The sequence below is a fragment of the Astatotilapia calliptera genome, chromosome 10 (assembly GCF_964374335.1).
Source record: "Astatotilapia calliptera chromosome 10, fAstCal68.1, whole genome shotgun sequence".
Classification (NCBI taxonomy): Eukaryota; Metazoa; Chordata; class Actinopteri; order Cichliformes; family Cichlidae; genus Astatotilapia; species Astatotilapia calliptera.
In genome coordinates, this window is record NC_137431.1 from 16,337,399 (window position 1) to 16,357,566 (window position 20,168).

General features: G+C 41.0%; 2 protein-coding genes across 2 annotated transcripts in view; one reads left to right on the plus strand and one right to left on the minus strand.

Moving 5' to 3' along the window:
• tmigd1 (transmembrane and immunoglobulin domain containing 1) overlaps positions 1-4,877 on the minus strand; it is an 18,625-nt gene extending 13,748 nt beyond the window's left edge. Inside the window, exons 1-2 of the mRNA XM_080307554.1 lie at positions 4,733-4,877; positions 3,730-3,864 (exon numbers count right to left, since the gene is read on the minus strand). The gene's annotated coding sequence lies outside the window, so the exon portion shown is untranslated. The remainder of the gene's footprint in view (positions 1-3,729; positions 3,865-4,732) is intronic.
• The window catches only part of slc47a1 (solute carrier family 47 member 1), a 24,379-nt gene extending 6,030 nt beyond the window's left edge, over positions 1-18,349 (plus strand). Inside the window, exons 4-18 of the mRNA XM_026181750.2 lie at positions 7,633-7,701; positions 7,819-7,967; positions 8,326-8,368; positions 8,618-8,662; positions 10,614-10,711; positions 11,273-11,370; positions 11,460-11,573; positions 12,557-12,624; positions 12,725-12,833; positions 12,928-13,003; positions 13,088-13,157; positions 13,287-13,419; positions 15,750-15,844; positions 17,179-17,283; positions 17,377-18,349. Of these exons, the coding sequence (XP_026037535.2) occupies positions 7,633-7,701; positions 7,819-7,967; positions 8,326-8,368; positions 8,618-8,662; positions 10,614-10,711; positions 11,273-11,370; positions 11,460-11,573; positions 12,557-12,624; positions 12,725-12,833; positions 12,928-13,003; positions 13,088-13,157; positions 13,287-13,419; positions 15,750-15,844; positions 17,179-17,283; positions 17,377-17,742 (1,638 nt within the window). The 3' untranslated portion in view covers positions 17,743-18,349. The remainder of the gene's footprint in view (positions 1-7,632; positions 7,702-7,818; positions 7,968-8,325; positions 8,369-8,617; positions 8,663-10,613; positions 10,712-11,272; positions 11,371-11,459; positions 11,574-12,556; positions 12,625-12,724; positions 12,834-12,927; positions 13,004-13,087; positions 13,158-13,286; positions 13,420-15,749; positions 15,845-17,178; positions 17,284-17,376) is intronic.
• Positions 18,350-20,168: the final 1,819 nt, after the last annotated feature.

Consider the following 20,168-nt stretch of genomic DNA (forward strand, 5'->3'; position numbering starts at 1 on the left):
GGGCACCCCACCCCGGAAGTGGCCGAGTGAGCCCCAGGCTCCAGGCCCCGACAAGCAGCCACCCGGAGTGAGCCAGTGTGTACCTGGACGCCCATCCTTGGACACAAACAACCACCAATGCACCGATGTCTGAGGGAGTCCGCCACTGGCAGGGGAAGGGGTGGGGGGAGATAGGCCTCCATACCTTGGAGGTCCTGAGATGTCCCCAGAGAGGTTTCATCTGATACCCAACCTGACATATAGACACAGACATACAGGCACACACAGATACAAACATCCATTCCCACCCTCATGCTCTCATATGCAATTACTCAACACTCACCCAACGTGGAGACAGACATAAAGAGACGCTGTACACACGATCACACTCCCCAAGCGTACTCTATACCCCAGGTCAAGGTACCCTTGCCCCTGGAGGGCGAAACTGCACCCAGACCCAGGTAGTGTTACCCTTTTCCCTGGGGTGGAGAGAAGCAGACTGCCCCGACTCGGCAGCAGCAGGGAGGCCCCACATTCCAGACCCCAATTGGATGACCAGCTCCTCCTCCTAGCCCCCCCGCTCCAGCAGGCTGCAGAGAACGGGGGTGTGTGAAGACTCCAAACCTCCCTCCACCCGCTCATATGTAGTGTTGATGCATGTGTGTTCTAAGGTGCATTTAAAACGCAGGAGGACATGGAGCTACCTGCTAGAGAGCAGCAGGTAAGCACATAGCCCCTCCTGCTAGCCCTCAATGTCTACATGTATTTAAAATTGAGAGGTGGGCAACGACGCCAGGGGTGAGGTGTACACCCTGATGGTAATTTGGAGTCCGTGTAGCGTGCCCACCCCTAAGATCCTATATGTATGTGTAATGAGAGTGTGAGTAATGTGAATGTCTAAGTTGTTGGATAAAACTGAGGCACAGGCAGCCAGAAGGGGACAGATGGGGGGGGGGGGGGGGGGGGGGGGTGCCTCCCCTGCACCCTGGTGACACACCTTTACCCCAAGGCCCTGCATGTGTGGGTGATTGTGGTGGAGCGGGAAGAGGGAGGCAGCTGGAGATGGGGAGGGAAGGAAGGGAGGGGTAAGTGACCCCTCCCTGGGGCCAGCTCCCCCGCTGACCCCAGTAGGCACCCCCATTGTCTGCAACCTGCCAGGGAAAGGGGGCCCAGGCCCATCCGGACCGGGGCCCAGTTCAGCAGCACCGCCTGGCCCCACAGAGCCCGGGACAGCCCACCCGACCCCACCACAGAGAAAACTGCACCCACCCCGTCATCCACTCATCTTCCAGACTACACAAGACAATAGACGCCCAGGCTGAGAGCTTCCTCACCTCTCCTATATCTCCCCCTCCTGCAGAGTGAGTTCCTGAAGAGAGGAGACCTCCTGCAAGATGTAACAGCCTCCCCCACCAGTTGAAGAGCCCCCCAGATGGCTTGATGCACTGGCGGCACCCTGCGCCAGGGCTGGGCCCCCATACACCCACCCGCCCACAACCCCGGCAACACACCAACCAGGACCCAAGCCCCCAAGGCCCAGCCAGGGCCCCAGCCCAGAGACGGGGTTCACTTTAACATGTTAACCATTTTGTAATTTAGAGCACTACCCTGGGCTAAAAGTTGATGTTGGGTTGTTTTGGCTGTCGTGTGCACAATCTTTCTGACTGTAATTGAAACCTTTTCAGTTTGAGATGGCGAGGCACTAGTTGGATATTGAGTTTCTGAATGTGGCTTGTTGCACATTTAACCCTTGTGTGGTGTTCATATTTTTGTTACTCAGCCAGTGTTCATGGGTCTGGTGGACCCGCTAGAGTTTTGGCTTTCCAAATTAACACTATCAAACAATTTTATGTTAAATTACTGAACAGATGTTTACTTCATCCCAATTACAAGACATGTGAACAGCAAACATGGTTAATTTTTTCCCTTTACCTTTGTTAGATCACATTTATGAATTAATGTGCTCCTCGTTTTTTTTTAGTTTTTTTTTTTTAATAAAATGTTATAAAAAAAATAAATCAGTTATAATCAAGTGGAGTGAGTGGTAAGACACAACACATTTACACGTGAAGCAATATGTTCCACAACTAAATGGGATCAGCTGCTCATCAATGGTGACATTAGGCCCAGGGTTGTAAAACAGGGGGAGGTGGTGCACACACTTATCCCACACTGTCCTGATGGCAGCTAGCTTGTCTCTTTGCCGTCGAGCTGGTCTGTCATCTCGGTTATCAAAACGGATAATCCTGGAGATTTTGTGGAAGTTTTCCAGAGACATTGATGCACGGAAAGGTTCTTGCTGGTTTCTGCATCCCACAGGGATTCTGTCGATTCCCCTTTGGACCTGAAAACTCCTGCAAGGATAAGAACCCCAAAGTAGGCCTTTGGGGTTCTTAGATGAATTTGGTCCATCTCCTTCGACCTCTCTCCAAAAAAACACCTTCCTTCTAGATTACTGCAATCCAGAATAATTTTCTGGATGGAATCTGGGATGAAAAGCTCAAATGAAGACTTGATGTCCTGCACATGAGTAACTGTCAGCCGTGTTGGCCCTGGCTTATCCCAGTAACAGCTCTGCAGGGTGGCTCATTTCTTGGGCAAGAAGACCATTCAATTTCACCAGTTATTGACATCCATGTTTCTTCACTTGCTGTCTGGTGGGCTTGTTCTGGTCCTGGAGCTGGCTGCAGATGGGGTACTCGTCTTCGTTTTGTTACTAAATGGTGCTCAACCTCATCCTCTTCTTCAAAGTCACTGTCAGACTCTGAATTTTCAGAAATGTGAAATATTCTGAAACCTCTTTGTCAACATCATCATCCGAAGCCCCTCTCTCTTCCAAAATCAATTGGATGGCCCTCGCAGCAGATAATCTTTTGCCATCTTGATCAGTTGGGATAAAGAACCACACTGGCAAAGTCTTATTTATAGTATTATGCCCCTAATTTGCAGGTGGGACAGGGTATGAGAAAATAAAATTTGGATCCCTCAAGAAAGAGGGTAAAATGTGCGGGAATGTCAGAGCAGACGGTGTTGATAGTTGAATTTTCAACAATGTTGCAACTTTGTGCAGGAGGGGAAGAAAACACTATCAGCAGCACCAGAAAGGAGGAAGACAGAGTGTGGGAACACAGGACCTACACTTTCAACACTTTTATTAGACCTGGGTCCAGTGGACCCAAACACCTTGTATGTAATGTAAATGCGTGGGGGGAGGTACAGTATGAGGTCATTGAAAATTAGTTTGGATTTATGTTCTTCACAGAAAATAAGCCAAAGCCAATGAATTTCAGGTTGAAAAAATAATTAATTGTTTAATTTTTCTTTTGAAAAAAACTGAAACCAGACCAGAACACCATACAAGGGTTAAAACACAACTGAATGAAATATTTAGAAAATTCAAACTTCTACTAAGCACTGGTTAATATCAACTAATGAATCATGTACATTCTCTTAGGAGGGGCTGTCGCCTGTACTCTAACTGAAAAACAACGTTGTTAAGGAAACAAGCACAATAGCATACCAAATCTAGTTATTATCAAAAACAAAATCTCATGCGTTTATGAATTTTAAGAATGCACATAAAAGTGATACTGTAAAATATTAGATTGATCTTATTAAAAAAGTGTTTTAAAGTCGACTAACTGCGCTACAAAAACAAAACCCCAGTAGGTCATGTCACTGTCCGAGGTGCTGAAGCGGCAAGGAGATGGGCAAAGAGTAACCAGCCAAGAAAAATATCTACTTACTCACCTGTCCTTGCAGAAGAAGGACTTTGCCTTATCCTTCATTGTAGCTCCAGCTCTCGTGTAACAGAGGATGCCTTTATCAAGTGGACAGGAGACAGGTGTTTCCTTTCTAGCTTTTCGTGCAGGAACAAGTTGTTATCTGGTCCAAAGCAGAAGCAAAACTCAATCATCCACCTCAGTGATAGTGCTGTCCTTTCAGCTCAAATGCTAAAGCTTGTTGAACTTGCTTCGATGAATTAATGAATACTTCCTTGTATTCTCAGGGATGTCAAACTCATTTTACATCATAGGCCAAATACACCACACTTTGATTTTAAGTAGGTCAAACCAGTGATGCTGCACTTTCTTTCAGTGTAAAGACATTTAACTATACATTTAATCCCTGAGATATCCTAATGTAAGAAAAAGAAGTGCAATTTCAACAGTATGTGTCAGTTTTCCTACATAACAGAGAAATGCTGGTGTAGTAAATGAAAGCACAAATTTTTGGATTGAAATTGAAAAAAACAAATGTGTAAAGTTACAGAGAAAGTTCAGGCAGCTTATTGCCCAGGCTGTCCTATAATTATAAAACAGAAATTTCATAGAAAATATTTAAATGTAGAACCACTGTAAAAACTACAGTATACTCTTAAAAAACAGAATCTTTTCTGTCATTTATTTGCTTATCTTCTACTGAATTACTTTGGTGTAGCATGAATGGCAGTAGAGGAGGTCTTTCTCAGTAAGAAATTTTTAAATATTATGTAAAGATAGTTAAAAGTACAAAATCTATAACCTCTAGCTGTCCAGTGGGCCGGATTGGAGCCTGTAATTATGTTTGAGACTTGTGGTTTAGTGTTTAAAAGTGAATGAACTGTAGTTGCTCCATCATATCTTTGATATGGTGTTAGCCACTTTAACAGCTCTGAAATGACCCTACACATTTCTCAATATGCCAGGAATGTAGTCGTTAATGCTAAGTGTTCTGTTAGCATTATTTTTAACTTGGTAAAAGTTTACACTACCTGCATAGTAGTCCACCTCCTGCACGGCATGCCTGCTTCTGGCCTGCTATCCCTCTCCTTCACTCGATTATACTGTACCTTGCTGATTGCAACTTGATCCATCCTTGATCCTGCAACATTTCAGTCGGAGCTCCTGTTTATAAATGACTTCCAGACTCCAGACTGGGTGTGCAAGCATCCAGGTAGCTGCCTGACCGGTACAACAAGAGGCAAGTCCGGTTTAGCTTAGTGCTTGAAAGTTTCCATCTAAAAATGACAGAGCTTCTCCTTTACCTTTGCCTGTGAGTGCGGTCCAGTCTCAGGATTTGGTTTTGGTTGAGTTTCAGTTCAAAAGCAATATTTTAAAACTTAAATTTTATACAAACTCTATCCCCTCTGCTAACCTGCTAACTTCCCGCTACTGGCGTGAGGTTAGGTTAGGCTAGCTCCATAGCCTTACTGCAGTGGGGCTTGATTGGTTATAAAGCAGTTTAATCTTTTCTTTTCTTTTCTTTTTTGTTCGTTAACATTAAGCCTAAAAAGTAAACAAGCAAACAAAAACAACAACAACAAAAAAAACTGGTTGAATGATCTATTGCTGCTTGCTTACTAGGTTGTAAGCCTTAGAGCTGTTAAGAAACACCCAAAAGGATCATTTCACTGACTATCAGACAGATCAGAGGAGATCAGCTAAGCACTAGTACAGTGCACTGTGTGAATTGTTTTTTGTCCCTTGCCGCCAGCAAAATCAACTCAAAATGTCAAAGGAACAATTAGCAAGGGGACTGCAAAACTCAGTAAGAATTAATATATTGTGTTTTCTGTTAATGGGAGATTAGGTTTCCTTTCCTTTCCAGTAAGAAAAAATCAAACTATATTTTATTGTTTAAAAAAAAATCAAGATTATTATTATTATTATTATTATTATTGTTTAACTGAAATGCAACCAGAGGCTGTAGTTACTAGGATCTGCTCCTTTTAGGGGTTGTCTGAGCATATCATCTGCCACTATATTACCTGGTCACTAGCATCCTCTTCTGCACACCAACCCTCTGCATGGCCTCCTTCATTGCATCCATGAATCCTATTTGTGATATTTCTCTTTTCCTCATGCTTTGTCCAGTAGAGTCAATTTTCAATTTTTTAACTATGTCTCTAAACGACTCAGTCTCAGCTCTCCCTCTGATAGATTAATTTCTAATCTTGTCCTGGCCACTCCCTGTGAAAATCGTAGCATCTTCTTTGTCTTTTCTTTTCTGTTGGTATCCCTTTCATTTTTGATAACTAAGTACTGACTTCCTGTTAAATTTAGAGTCGAATTTAAGATCCTGGTCTTGACCTACAGAGCTGTGCACGGACTGGCTCCTGCCTACAACTTTGATCTGTTACAGCCCTATGTCCCTAGCAGGTCTTTGAGGTCATCTGATCAGGGCTTACTTGCTATAAAAAATACTAAGAGGCGGACTAAGGGTGACAGAGCTTTTGCCACTGTGGCCCCTAGACTGTGGAACTCTCTCCCCCAAGCATTAAGAACTGTGGACTCAGTAGCTGTTTTTAAAAAACAACTCAAAACTTACCTTTTTAAAACTGCTTTTGGTTAATTTTTTGCCTGTTTTATTTTCTCTTTTTAAATCTTTTATGACTTGTAATCTTATGTGCAGCACTTTGTGATTCTGTCTTGAAAGGTGCTATATAAATAAAAATTTATTTATTTATTATTTATTTATTTATTTATTACTCTGCATGATCTTTTATGTTTGGATTGCTGAACAAATTCAAAGAAATTTCATTCTCCAGGGACAATTTTTTTTTAGCACGATTTTAGTACACCTCGTCTGATTCATTTAAAACAATTTGGAAGTAAACAGAACTTTATCTATCAACGCTTTAACGACCTTTGTTTTCATCTGAAAATCACTCCACTGACACGAGGTTGCTCACTGTTGTTTCTGGCCTGTAACTTGAAATTAGGATCATTGAAGTGCAATGTATCAGAGATGAAAACAGCTCTTATTTTCTCTATGTATGGCAGAAAATCTACAAACATTTTTGCTTTTTCATTTGATCAGTAAGAAAGTTTTTAAGCTCTGAGCATATACTCCGAAAACGGTCCAGTGCTCATTCACTCTCACACACTGGTGGAGGCAAGCTACAGTTGTAGCCACAGCTGCCCTGGGGCAAACTGACAGAGGCGAGGCTGCCATATTGCACCACCGGGCCCTGTGGCCATCACCAGTAGGCGGCAGGTGAAGTGTCTTGCCCAAAGACACAACGACCGAGACTGTCCGAGCCGGGGCTCGAACCGGCAACCTTCCGGTTACAAGACGAACTGCCAACTCTTTGAGCCACGATTCGCCCCTATTGTTTTTATATTGTGAGTCTGTCTCTCTCTCTTTCTGTGTTCGTATGTGTCACCATTTTAAAATAGTGGGAACAGCTCTTGGGTGCTTTTCAGTACCTTTCCAGGTGTTTTCTGTCTGTGGACCAATTTGTCCACTCAGTAGCTTCACAATCATTTAAGACTACTGTATAATGTAAGTAAGCTCAAAGTGAAGTCTGTGTTTGAAGACGGGTGTTGCCAGAATGGATGGTGTGACTCCATCTCAAGATCTGGTCTCATTTTATATTTTATGCTGCTTTGTGGCATAAAATATACAAAGGAATGGAGTACATGACACATTTCAGTTTGATGCAACATTAACCCAACTTTCATCTTGGTGTGCAAAACTGCCTCTCTTTGACTTGATACGTATTTTGATTGTCAAAGGTTGAAGTGTAATACATTTTTAATTTAAGAATAATTTGAAGGTGACAGCAACCCATGATCTTAAATTTATTTATAATACAACTTCAAGTTTTGGACATAATGAATGTATGAACTGTTTACTAAAGTGTGGCTTTTTTTATTCTTCACCTCTCAGACCGTTAATTCGACCACAGTTGCAACAGGCCATGGCCTTGCCTTGGCTTGTGATACACTCATCTCTCAGGTGAGCAAACCACACTGTGCGTGTGTATTATTGTTGCAGCGGTTTTATCCACGGGAAGGTTATAATTTCACTATGGAGTCAAATCCAGTTCCCATTAGCATTGTTTGTGTTTTGCAGACTTTTGGCAGTAAAAACATGAAACGTGTTGGAGTGATTCTTCAAAGGAGTTCACTGATCCTGCTGGCGTTTTGCCTGCCATGTTGGGCTATTATCATGAACTCTTACAGCCTACTGATCCTCATGCACCAAGAGGAAGAGGTGGCGAGGTAAAATCATGGTTTTTAAAGCTGATGTAGCATCTTTGAATATATAACTGGAAAAAAAGGAATACAAATCTATATTTTTAGTTCTGTTGTTGGCATTTTTATCAGCAGTACTAATACTATTCTGTGCTTAGAAAACTTCAGCTTTATATGTGTTTTCAGAGTTTCTGAGTAAATTTGTATGAGATTAAATTAAATTTGATTTCAAGGGACTACGATTGAAAACTGATGTAATGTGAAGACAGTGCTGATGCACTTTCCCACAATGAATGAATTTACAGATGCACTTTTTGCAAACTTGAATGATTGTCTTTATGTTTGCTTCACTAAATGAATATCATTTTGTTTGCTTCCCTTTCAGAATTGCCCAGATATATGTGATGGCATTTCTACCAGCTGTTCCAGTGAGTTTAATGAACTGAGACTGAGACTTAGTTCACTTACTTCCTAACCTTGACTGAGATTATTAGTTATTGTGTACTTATCAGCTGCAGTGTTTCAACATCTGCATTTAGTAACACACATGCAGCAGTTTAGTAAGCGCACTAGTATTGAGTTGTTTAACCCTCATGTTTGAGAATTATTACTGCCAATTTAATTTAGTAAAAAACAAACAAACAACTAAATTCATGTTGTCTTTCTTTCTGCTACAGGCTATGTTTCTGTACCAGCTGCAGGTTGCCTACCTGCAAAACCAGGTAGGTTCATGAGATGAAACAAGTATGCTTCTGGTGTGTAGGAGTCAGACACCTTCCAGGGGAAACTAAAACAGAAAGGTCATGTTGTTATGTTGTTAAGTGTGGTATCTACGAAGGAGATATCCTCCTTCTCCTTTTACTAAGAAGTACAGCAAGCACTTGAAGAGGTATACCAGGAGAATAAACCAGAGGTTGCAGACCACAGCAACCTCTCTGAACAGGGGCCAATAACCATCATAGTGCAAACATCCAAGAATGAATCTCCAGTCTGAATAACTGGCAGCACAAATAAATCAGCTGCGAATGAACAAGAGACACCCGTAATGGCTAACTGAAGGCCAGACAGTCCTGATTCCCAAGGATCCCCAAAAGGGACCAATCCCATCCAACTACCGGCCAATAATCTGCCTCAGTACCAAATGGAAGCTCCTGTCAGCCATCATAGCCACGAAGATGAACAGGCATCTTCGTGTTAGAAAAAAAAGGTAGGATTATTATTATTGCACATTTACCAAGATATTGCGCAGGAAATTGTCAATAGCAAAAACAGAATGACTGTATGGGAGAGGTCTGCTTGCACGTGCATACCCACGTCCACACACACCCACCCTCCCATGCACACGTACACACACTCAAGGTTACCATAAGTAAACAAAGGGGAAGACTGCAGAAGTGTGTCAGTGTGGTGTCAGTGTTCTGGTGCATTGAGACTTCTGTCAGCCCACGGGAAGAAGCTGATCTTTAGTCTGTTGGTGTTGCATCTGATGGATCTGAACCTTTCTCCAGAGGGCATGATGTTAAATAGGTGGTGGTTAGGATGGAAGTGGTCTTTTAAAATTGCCCAGGCCCTGGAGCGACATCCAGAGCTGGCAATGCACTCCAGGGAGGGGAGTGGACAACCGATTACCTTCTCTGCAATTCTGGTGACATTTTGGAGTCTCTTCTTATCAGCTGTTGTTCAACCAGCGTACCACATGGCGATGGCGTGCACCAGCACACTCTCAATTGTGGCTCAGTAGGACACTAGTAGGTCAGTCTGCAGCCGGTTCCATCTCAGAATCCTCAAGAAATGGAGGTGCTGCTGGGCTTTCCACCATGATGTACAGCAACAAGATCGGAGTGTCATTCGGACTGGAGAAGTGTAGTCGGATGGAAACAAAGAGAGGGAAAGTAGTTAGAACTGAGGGGTTGGAACTACCAGAAGGGAACACCACATCTTCCTGAGAAGAACTTGAGACAATGTGGATCGTGAAAGTTTCCGTGGTCCCAGTGATTGCCGGAGCACTCGGTGCAGGGACTCAAGCTAGGCAAGTGGCTCCAGCAGTTCCCAGTAACAACATCTGAGATTGGTGTGTAGAAGAGTGCAGTCCTAAGAACAGCAAATATACTGTGCAGGAACTTCCAGCTCCCAGGCCTCTGCTAGAGGACCCGAGCTTGAAAAATAAAGACTGCCCACAGGAGCAAGAGGGGAATAATATATAAATATTCAGATATTTATATGTATATTTGTATATATATGCATATATAGACACTGTGCCATGTTGTGCCATTCCAGCTGTTTACCCACACTATCAGCTAATGTTAGCACAATATTATATATAACATCGTAAAGCGCCCTTTTAAGGTTCAGACTTGTGATTTTCTGTGACAGAAATGTAATCATGCACATACTATGAAATTTTTTTGAAATCCTATATTGTCCCCCTTTTGTCTAGTTCAACTGTCAGGTCTATTTTTTTTTTTTTTTAGCACCAAATACATCATAAGCAGCTAATGTGCAGTTTCAGTGAGATAATGTCTTATTCTAGTTTCCACCAGTGTGCTACACTTACCTGAATTTGTCTTTGGGAAAATAGTAAAGTAATTTAAGTAAATAAATACTCTTGCCGAAGGAATGGTGGCTCTGCATACTGGATTGCTAATCATGTCTTTTAAAAAAAAAATCTTTCAGGGGATCATATTGCCACAGATGTACACAGCGGGAATAGCGAATGTTTTAAACTTGGGCTTCAACTACGTCTTGATCTTCACCCTCAATTTGGGCATCATGTAAGTGTGTCACACTGCCTCATTTTCCCTTTTCATTTTTATGTACTTTTTGATGGTGGAATAACAGATACAATCTATGAATAAAACAGAAAAAAGCCCTCTGTCACTGCCATGTTCACTACACTGTTGTCCAAAGAGGGGACTGAGAGGAGAAGAAAATTTGTTTTCTGTTAAATGTGAGTCAGCAGTGCACTGATGTTTATTATTTTTGAAATTTATTTAAGTGAGGGGGGCAGTGTAGGGCAAAGGAAGAAGAAAGTTCTCTGACAGGAGTTATTCCAGCTGGAAAAACATTTGATTCATCAGGCAGATGACTCAACCCAGGCCTCAGTCTGGGCCCTGTTTCTCCTATCCCTCACATTTACCAAGCACTCACTCCTACTAATTGTGAAAAGTCTTTCCTCAGCTCATGAGAAACCTAGTGTGCCAAACCACAGTCTTTCTGTTAGTTTTTTGGTCCATGCCTCCTCAGCGTATTCCTGTGTTTGTTAATGTTGTTTGTTAGTGGTCATTCCTCTGGCAACCACAGGTATAAATACGTTTTATCATCTGTGTTTTCAGTGGATCAGCAATCGCTAACAGCCTCGCTCAGATCACCCTCTGCCTGCTGCTGTACGGCTACATCAGAATAAGGAAGCTCCATCAGAAGACATGGGGAGGTGAGTGCTACACATGAATAACACAAAGTGAATGATACAGCTTTTCAGACATTAGTTTTACTGAATTGAGTTTTCTGTAAACCTTACAGGTTGGTCCACTGAATGTCTGCAGGAATGGGGCTCTTACATGAAGCTGGCTGTTCCAAGTTTACTTATGGTCTACTTTGAATGGTGGCTCTGGGAGATTGGCAGTTTTCTCGCTGGTCAGTGTTATTTGCCAGACAAACAAACATGCACGTAAACGGCCGATTACACACACTCATTTTACACTTATTTTCTCAAGAAGAAAACAAAAATCAAGCTATTTTTTTCCTTTTAACCTAGCAGTTATCACTATGACAGAACATCTCTGCTGTGCACAAGTCACAAAAATACAGTGATCATGTCTCAAAAACCCAGATTCAAACTTCCAGGGTTTCATATGGAACAAATCTAAAGAAAGAGTGCATAATCTTGCTGGTTTAGGCTAAGTTGTTATAACTGGTTTCTAGGAAAAAGATTTATCTATCATTAGCAGCATATCATTAACTGTGTGATAACTTGACCTTGATATTACTGTTGGTGCTTCTGGTTGTTTTTGTTCTTCTATTAATCCAATATTACACTATGCAGCATAGATTAGAATTAGGGTGACTGAACAGAGATGAGCATGCTCATGCTGGAGGTGAGCAGAGTTGGGGAGGAGTGCATATGCAATACTGATAGATCTACATGTAAAGGAAGCAAAGGGTTAAATATGATAAAATAGTAAATTCTGATGAAGGGGTTATGTTTCAGTGATTTAATAATAACGATTAAATCTTAAACCTTTCTCAAAAATGCACTAAAATGTTTACCAGGGTTGTCTTATCTTTCTGTAAACAAAAATCTATACTCTAATCAGTGGCCTGATATTTCCGGTTAGAATCTGTTCAGTATCAGCGATATTGTAAATTATTACAGTCGAAATGCTGTTAAAATATATTTACTACTTTGCAATTCTCCCATCTTCTTTGAGGTTATCTCCCCAGATAATGTCCTGGTTTTCACTTTTTTTTTTTTGCAAAAAAATCATCATGGAAAATGGAAAAGTTTAATTCACAAGATCTTACCTCACTGTAAAATCTTTGTCTCAAAAGTTTGTGTAAAAATGTCGCATTCGTGCACAGCAGCAAAACCTTTCATGAATCTCTCTAAATCATGTCAGGTTTACTTGGTGAGGTGGATCTTGCTGCTCAGCATGTGCTGAATGAAATAGGAACCATTGCATACATGGTACGGATCAGCCATTTACTTAGTTGAACACAGTCATCTTATTATTTAACAGCACTTCTGCAATTTGGGAAAAATGCTTACTCTGGTCTGGACCTTGTAGATTCCTTTAGGTATCCATGCAGCTGCTTGTGTGCGTGTTGGGAATGCTCTGGGGGCCGGGGACACCACCAGAGCTTTGCTCACCTGCAAAGTGACCCTATTTCTGTCGGGTATTAGGATATTTAAACATTTCTTTGAAAATTCAAACATATGTAATACATGATAAAATAAGGACACATGGACTTATATGCATTTTCTCTATAGGAACGCTTGCTGTTTGCCAGGGTATTGGTTTTGCAAGCTGTAAGTCAGTTGTTGCCTTCATATTTACCTCTGATGTGTGAGTATTACAGCAACACACACATTCAAGCCTGTAAAATATTATCATAACACTGTTTTAATGCTCTTTTTCTGCTCTCTGCAGTGAAATTGTGGCGACCGTGTCTGAAAACCTCACAGTGCACATTTTTGTACAGTTCTTTGATTCACTTCTGGTATGCCTTTACACAACAAAAAACTATGTTCTCATCTCACTTTACAAAGACTAGTTCCGAGAGCTGGTTGTCTGCTTGATCAAATCAAACCCTCAACTTTGTTTCCTTTTATTCTGTGTTCCATTTCAGTGTGTCTGCTCAGGAATTCTTGTAGGATCTGGGATGCAGAAAATTGCTGCCATCTCCAACCTGTTGGGTTACTACCTCATCGGCCTGCCAGTAGGAATAGCTTTGATGTTTTATGCCAACCTGAGGATATTAGGTAATACTTTTATTCTATTGTAGGCATCTTTCTACAGACAAGCTATAAGTTGCTGTAGTGGTGCACACGTTTTCACTTTTGCCTCACAGCAAGAAGGTTTGGTATTCATAGCTCTTTTTTTAAAATTTTTTTTTTTACAAGTTTGCATGTTCCCTCTTTGCCTGTGAGGGCTTTCGGCTGCCACAGCCTAAAATCTTTCATGTTAGGTCAAGGGTGTAGGTGTGGATGTGACTGTTAGCCCTGTGTTAGCCAGGGTGTACTCAAGCCCCTTTAACAAAGTCACCTGGGATAAGGTGCAGACTCCTGGTGACTGTAGTTGGATAAATGATTAAGAAAATAGATGGGTGGACTGATAAGTCAAAATCAAAGGACTCAACGGCATAACATGAAAAAAAGTTTTGAAATAGGCTTCAAAGCCCCGAGATGCAGTCTTTACTTCAGGCAAGAGACAGTCAGGTGCACTCAGGAAGTTGATCAGAACAGGCAAACCAAGTCTGACAGGGAAGAGCAAGGACAAAAACCAGGATACCAGGTAGGTTCAGACTCACAGATAGAGCTTCATGGAGAAGAAAAGGCAGGAATTCTCAATGCAAAGATAATTTGGCACAGAGACAAGGAACACAAAATACACAATGGAGAATGCACAATTTGACAGAGGTCATATGACATTAGAGTGAGACAAGTAATAAAACAGCCGATAACAATGTCTGATACCAAGATTTTTCACCAGTGGCACTTAAGCCGGCACATAAGAGCCTGTAGGCAGCAACACTGGGTTTCTAAATGTAACTACATGTAACTGGATTTCAATTATTTACGATTAGTTTTGCAGTCTGATCATTTTTAATACTAAGATATCCCATTACCCACAATGCACTTCAGCTGCTGTTGATTTAGGATTTAGTTGTATAACCCAGCCTTTAGTATCAGTCTGATAAAGAGCCAGCTATAGGTCACACTCTTCACCTCAACAGCTGTTTTGTAACATTTTCCACAAGAGCTGAAAAACCTTGATGTGTAAAACTGGATGGATATAGATATGATTAACTTTCAAAAAAATATTATTAATTATTTATGTTTCTTTTTTTTAATCCAAGCTGATTAAATTAAATTCTCATTCACTTAAAAACAGTTGCACACAACACACAATTAAATATTATACAGTATTGTGCAAATTTCTCATTTCTTAATTTTTGCTTTCAAGGAGTGAGACTTGTAATTTTTAAAGTGTTCTTAAACATATCTGATCAAAATTAATGGAATTATGAACGCAAAAAAATGCCATCAGATTATGATTCACAGTGCAGTGCCATCTTGCCAGCAGCTTAATTTTTCAACACGACAATGATCCCAAACACTCTGACAATGCAATAAAAGGATATCTGGACAGAAAAGTACACAGTGAAGCACTATCAGCCCGCAATATTATTAAAGCAGTGTGGGACTCATGACTTTTGCACAGTATTGTAAATAAATCTGATTATCCTAATGTACATCAGGGATGTGAACTTTTAATCAAGTGTGTCTGTTTGTGTACACTAACACTTTTTCACTTTTTTGTGCAGTCTGTAGGATTTTTAAAATTTTTGAAGGAGACTTTTTTTGACCCCAAAAAGTTGATTCTGTTCATCTGGACATAGTGTTTTCAGTGGGAGAAACATTTTGTCACTCAACCAAGTGACTTCTTCAGTCTCAGCTGACTGCAGGTTTCCCCAACCTTATAAACAGTATCTTTGCATACTGACTGAAACTAGCACCACTGAGTGAACAATGAGCTGTGAGGTCAGTTCCTGGATCCTTAATGTGCAAATTGTCATGACCATTAATCAAAGACACTCTTGACACTCCTGCAATGATGAGGATGTACGCATCCTGGACAGGGAGGAACGCTGGTTTGAGCGCAGAGTCAAGGAGGCCATTTACGTGAAAAGGGAAAGACCATCTCTGAATCGAGGAGGGGGCCTAAGGGTACATCGTTCACCATCTTACAATGCTGTGATTGCAGCCATTCCCCAACTCTCTGTGAATGGTACTCATGGCTTTCATAGTGGTTGTCACAAAAATAAAATAAAACAATTCAAGTACCATGGGATTGCAAAGATAGTTGGAAATTCTGTACACAGGCACAGCATCCGAACATGGAAGCACAGTCTAGGTGTGCTGTCTCTACTTTATACGAGCATATGGACTCATAGTCTACAGCTGTGAATAAGCAGAGTCGACTGTCAGCTTGGCTGTGTCTTTAAAGACCATTGGTATAAGCAGTTTGATAGCTTGATAGCTAGACTATTTCTTGATGTGTTTGTTTGAATTTCTGTTCCTCCTTTCAGGTTTGTGGCTGGGCCTACTTGTATGCCTTTCCCTCGAGACAGTGTTATTTCTGGTTCTGATCTTTAAAATTAACTGGAAAAAAGTCACTCAGAAGGTAAGACGCTCATATCTTTCTCTAAAAGCATAGATATTATTTCAATCTTCCAAAAAAAAAGTATGAATGTAACAGGTGACATTTCTGAGTTAAATCTTTGGAGGTCTGTCAGTAAGTTTTTTTATCTGTATATCGTTATTTTAATTTTATTCTTAGAACTTTTTCTTTTTTTTGTTTAGCTTTAATTTTTTCTTACTTTCAAAAAAATAGATAAGACATAAAAGACAATATGTACTCTCACATATCCCACATACTAATACATTTAATTATTTGTGTATAAGCTTGCCACAGTGGACTGAGCGGATTCAAGCGCAGACAGGGAGAAAGGTGCAAAAGGTTTATTTACAACAAACCGGGTGGCTATATACAAGTACTGAGGGGAGGAAAGGGGAAGGGCAGCCACAGGGAATGGTGAGGGAAATTCCACACACGCTCCTCTTCTGCCACGCCACTCAACACACTCCTCTTCACTTCTCTCCATGCTTGTAATTAACACTCACACTCAGGTAGTCCAGGGACGCGAAATAAGGATGGAACCAGGGAATCTAGGTACGGAGACAGATGAGAGAATCAACACCAGGAAAGATAAGCAGGAAACACTGGAGATCATTTTACAGCTGGGCAACGCTAACGATAGTCGTTTAACGTTCCAGCGACAAGAAACTCCGAGCCACCATCTTGAACGGTGGCTGGGAGAGGCAGGAATAATGAGACACAGGTGAGCAGTCGCTTGCAGGTGTTTTGGCTCACCACACATTGAGCTCCGCCCAGGCGAGCGAGACAGAAGAGAGAGCGAGCTAGGGAGAAAACAACAAACAACAACAAATACCTGTAGCCTGTTTGAGCCGGCTAGGGAGACAAACCTGCCACATCCGGCTGCTTTAGCGAGCAGAGTAAAGATCTTAATGCCCGGTTGTGCCAAACACATTTGTTTGTCAAGAGTAGCTCTATAAACTCTATATAATCTCCTTGTTTTTGTCAGTTTCTTTTTATTTACATTTTTTGTTTTTTTTATTATTATTTTGTTACTTATAACATGTATGTAACTTTGTAATTTTAACATGTTGTCGCCTCTTGGCCAGGACTCCCTTGAAAAAGAGGTTTTTAATCTCAATGAGACTTTTCCTGGTAAAATAAAGGTTAATAATAATTATTATTCATATTATTGTATAACGATGCCAGAGCTGACAGGTGAGTAGTAATGTGTTTGAAAACAGCAGGAAGAAAGCAGAGGACTATATCTGTTTTTAGATTGTGGTTTACTTTTGTGGATTTATACCCAAGAGTTACCAGATTTTTATTTGCTTCTTGAACCTCGCTCTGACATGTTTTAGGCTCAACTGCGAGCTGGGAAGAAGTTATTGGTAGGACCTGGACACCTTCCTGGTACAGGGCTCAATGAAGCGATGCTGCTGGATGGTCCTGTCTGCCCAGACTCAGTAAGTCTTTCAACACAGCGTGTTTTTTTGTATCTTGTCATATCATAATGGAGCCACTCACACATCCATTAACTGCATCTTTGCACTGTGAAGGCCCAGTCGGATGGTGGAGAAGCTCCAAAAACAGATGGCTACAGTCCTGTCAACACCCTGGATCAGGAGATGAAAGCTGCTCAAGAGCCAGGCATCATCAATACTAATGCAACACCATCTGAGAGGGACACTGAACATAACGAAACCACCAAACCCAAAGTGGTGCTTTCTACAACACAGCTGATTTTCCGTCGGGGAACCGCCTTACTGGTTTCGCTTCTTATTTTGATTATAGGTGTTGCTTGTCATATTGCTTTCCCTGTACCAGAGGAGAGTGCACAGAGCAAGGCCAACTTTACTCTGAACTGGGCCAATGACTCCACTCCCACACCACTGGCTCCTCTGAACTTTACACCACACTTCTGAGATATTTTTAACTTCCAAATATTGACTTGTCATGGCTGCATATAGTAAGTGTTAAATTCCTTCCTAGTTGCACATCTTCTCATAAACCAGGGGTCTTATTTTCTAAAACTGGTGCTACCTTGTGTAGAGAGAAAAAAAACCCCGTCTCAGTGCTGCACTGCTGAGCAAATCCACAGAAAGCTGGAAGCAATATCAAATGAGAGGGAATCTGGCAGGATTAACAAAGGTCTTGTTACAAAGATCGTGTTTTAACCAGCTCAGAGCTGAGATTTCTTAACTGGAGCAACAAGGTAGGTTACAAATCCTCACAGGAAAATCATGTGGGCATCAAGCAACAGATGTTTTCCCACAGATAGCTTTTTGTTTTTCAACCTGTTCTTGACTTAATTTACATGTTGCACTGTGAGGTGTATATCGCAGCTTACTGACCTCAAATCATTCTCTCATTTTTTTAACTTGAAGATTGACTGTAAATATGTGATGCTAAATTTGACATGTCTGTAAGTGAAATATCATCGTCACATAGTCTTTTACTGTTGCTCTGGCTCTGTTTATTTTCAGGACAGAAGTGAATAATAAATAATAAGCTATGTGTCACTGGAATACATCACAGCCTCTAGTCTGAACTCTGTTTTTTCTTTACAAACAAAACACGAAGACTCATATACTAATATACAAAAGAACCATAGTTCCTTCTGTTATAGATGCTCTACTAATACCTGCAAAGTGACTATCATCACATGAAAAACAGTGTGGAAATAAATCCTTTAAATAATACACTATATTGCCAAAAGTATTTACTCACCCATTCAAATGATTGAATTCTTGTGTTACAATCACTTTCATGGCCACAGGTGTATAACATCAAGCACCTAGGCATGCAGACTGCTTCTACAAACATTTGTGAAAGAACGGGTCACTCTCAGGAGTTCAATGAATTCCAGCACGATACCATTATAGGATGCCACTTGTGCAACATGTCCAGTTGTAAAAATATTCAGTCACCAACAGCTGACTGTTGGTTATAATATCACCAACAGCTGATATTATATGGTGATATTATAACAAAGGGTCAATGATTGGGAACAGCAACTCAGTCATGTAAAATCACAGACCCGGGCCAGTGGATACTGAAGCGCAGAGGTCTTTCTGCAGAGTCAATCCAAACTTCCTGTGGCCTTCAGGGTAGCTCAAAAACAGTGTGTAGAAAGCTTAATGGAATGGGTTTCCATGGCCGAGCAGCTGCATCCAAGCCCTACATCACCAAGTGTAATGCAAAACGTCAGATGGACTTATATAAAGCACACTGCTACTGGACTGGAGTGATGAAATACACTTCTCTTTCTGGCATTTCAATGAGTCTGGGTATGGCAGTTTGCCAGGAGGACAGTACTTTTTTGACTGCATTGTGCCAAGTGTGAATTTTGGTGGAGGGAGGATTATAGTGTCGGGTTGTTTTTCAAGAGTTGGGCTCTGCCCTTCATTTCCAGAGAGAGGAATTCTGAATGAAAAACAGTTTTTACCACCAAGCCATATGACACTTCAACCACAACACTTAAACACACACAACACACAGGACGCACTCAGAAGCTACCTTGCAGCTTCACAAGTACTCTGTTTAATCTGCACTGGTCACTTTATTGTTATTGATATTTATATTTAAAAAGTGCAATACTGTAATTTTCTGCTGCTCATTCCTGTGCAATATCCCATCTGCCCCCCCCCCCCCATCATATTTCTTTTCAAGATTTTCTTATTTAATCACTAGTGTACATATATTTATATTTATAGATACATATATATTTAGTTATCTTTTCTCTTTTACCACGTCTCTCTAATATTTTGCTCTTTACTAATTTTCTATTTTTTTTTATTATTTTATTTTATTCTATTATATTTTCTTCTACTGTACCATGCTGCTGAGTGACTGCTGCTCGTCAAACACATTTCATTGCAATGTTGACCCTGTGCTAACTTGCATATGACAGATAAAACTGAATGCTTAATCACACCAAGACATATTGCACAATTTAAATGCTCCCAACTTTGGTGGAACAGTTTGGAGATGGCTTGTTCCTGTTCCAACACGACTGCGCACCAGTGCACAAAGAAAGATCCATAAAGATGTGGAGGAGCGAATTTGGTGTGGAGGAACTTGACTGATGCAGGTAAGACTGAAACAAAGCTCACACCCCAATCAATAACCGCTAATGTCTATTACATATTAAAAAGAAGCTACAATTGTTTCTGGGCCTAACATACCCATTCAACCTCTTAGCACACAGATACTGCACAAGCAGCACAAATGAAGTATTCAAAAGAGTGGCAGTATCGAATAGAGCTTATATGATATGCACTCTACACAAAATAAGACTAGAAAATTGTGTAATCATGGGGACAAATCGCACAGGTAATCAGGTTAATTA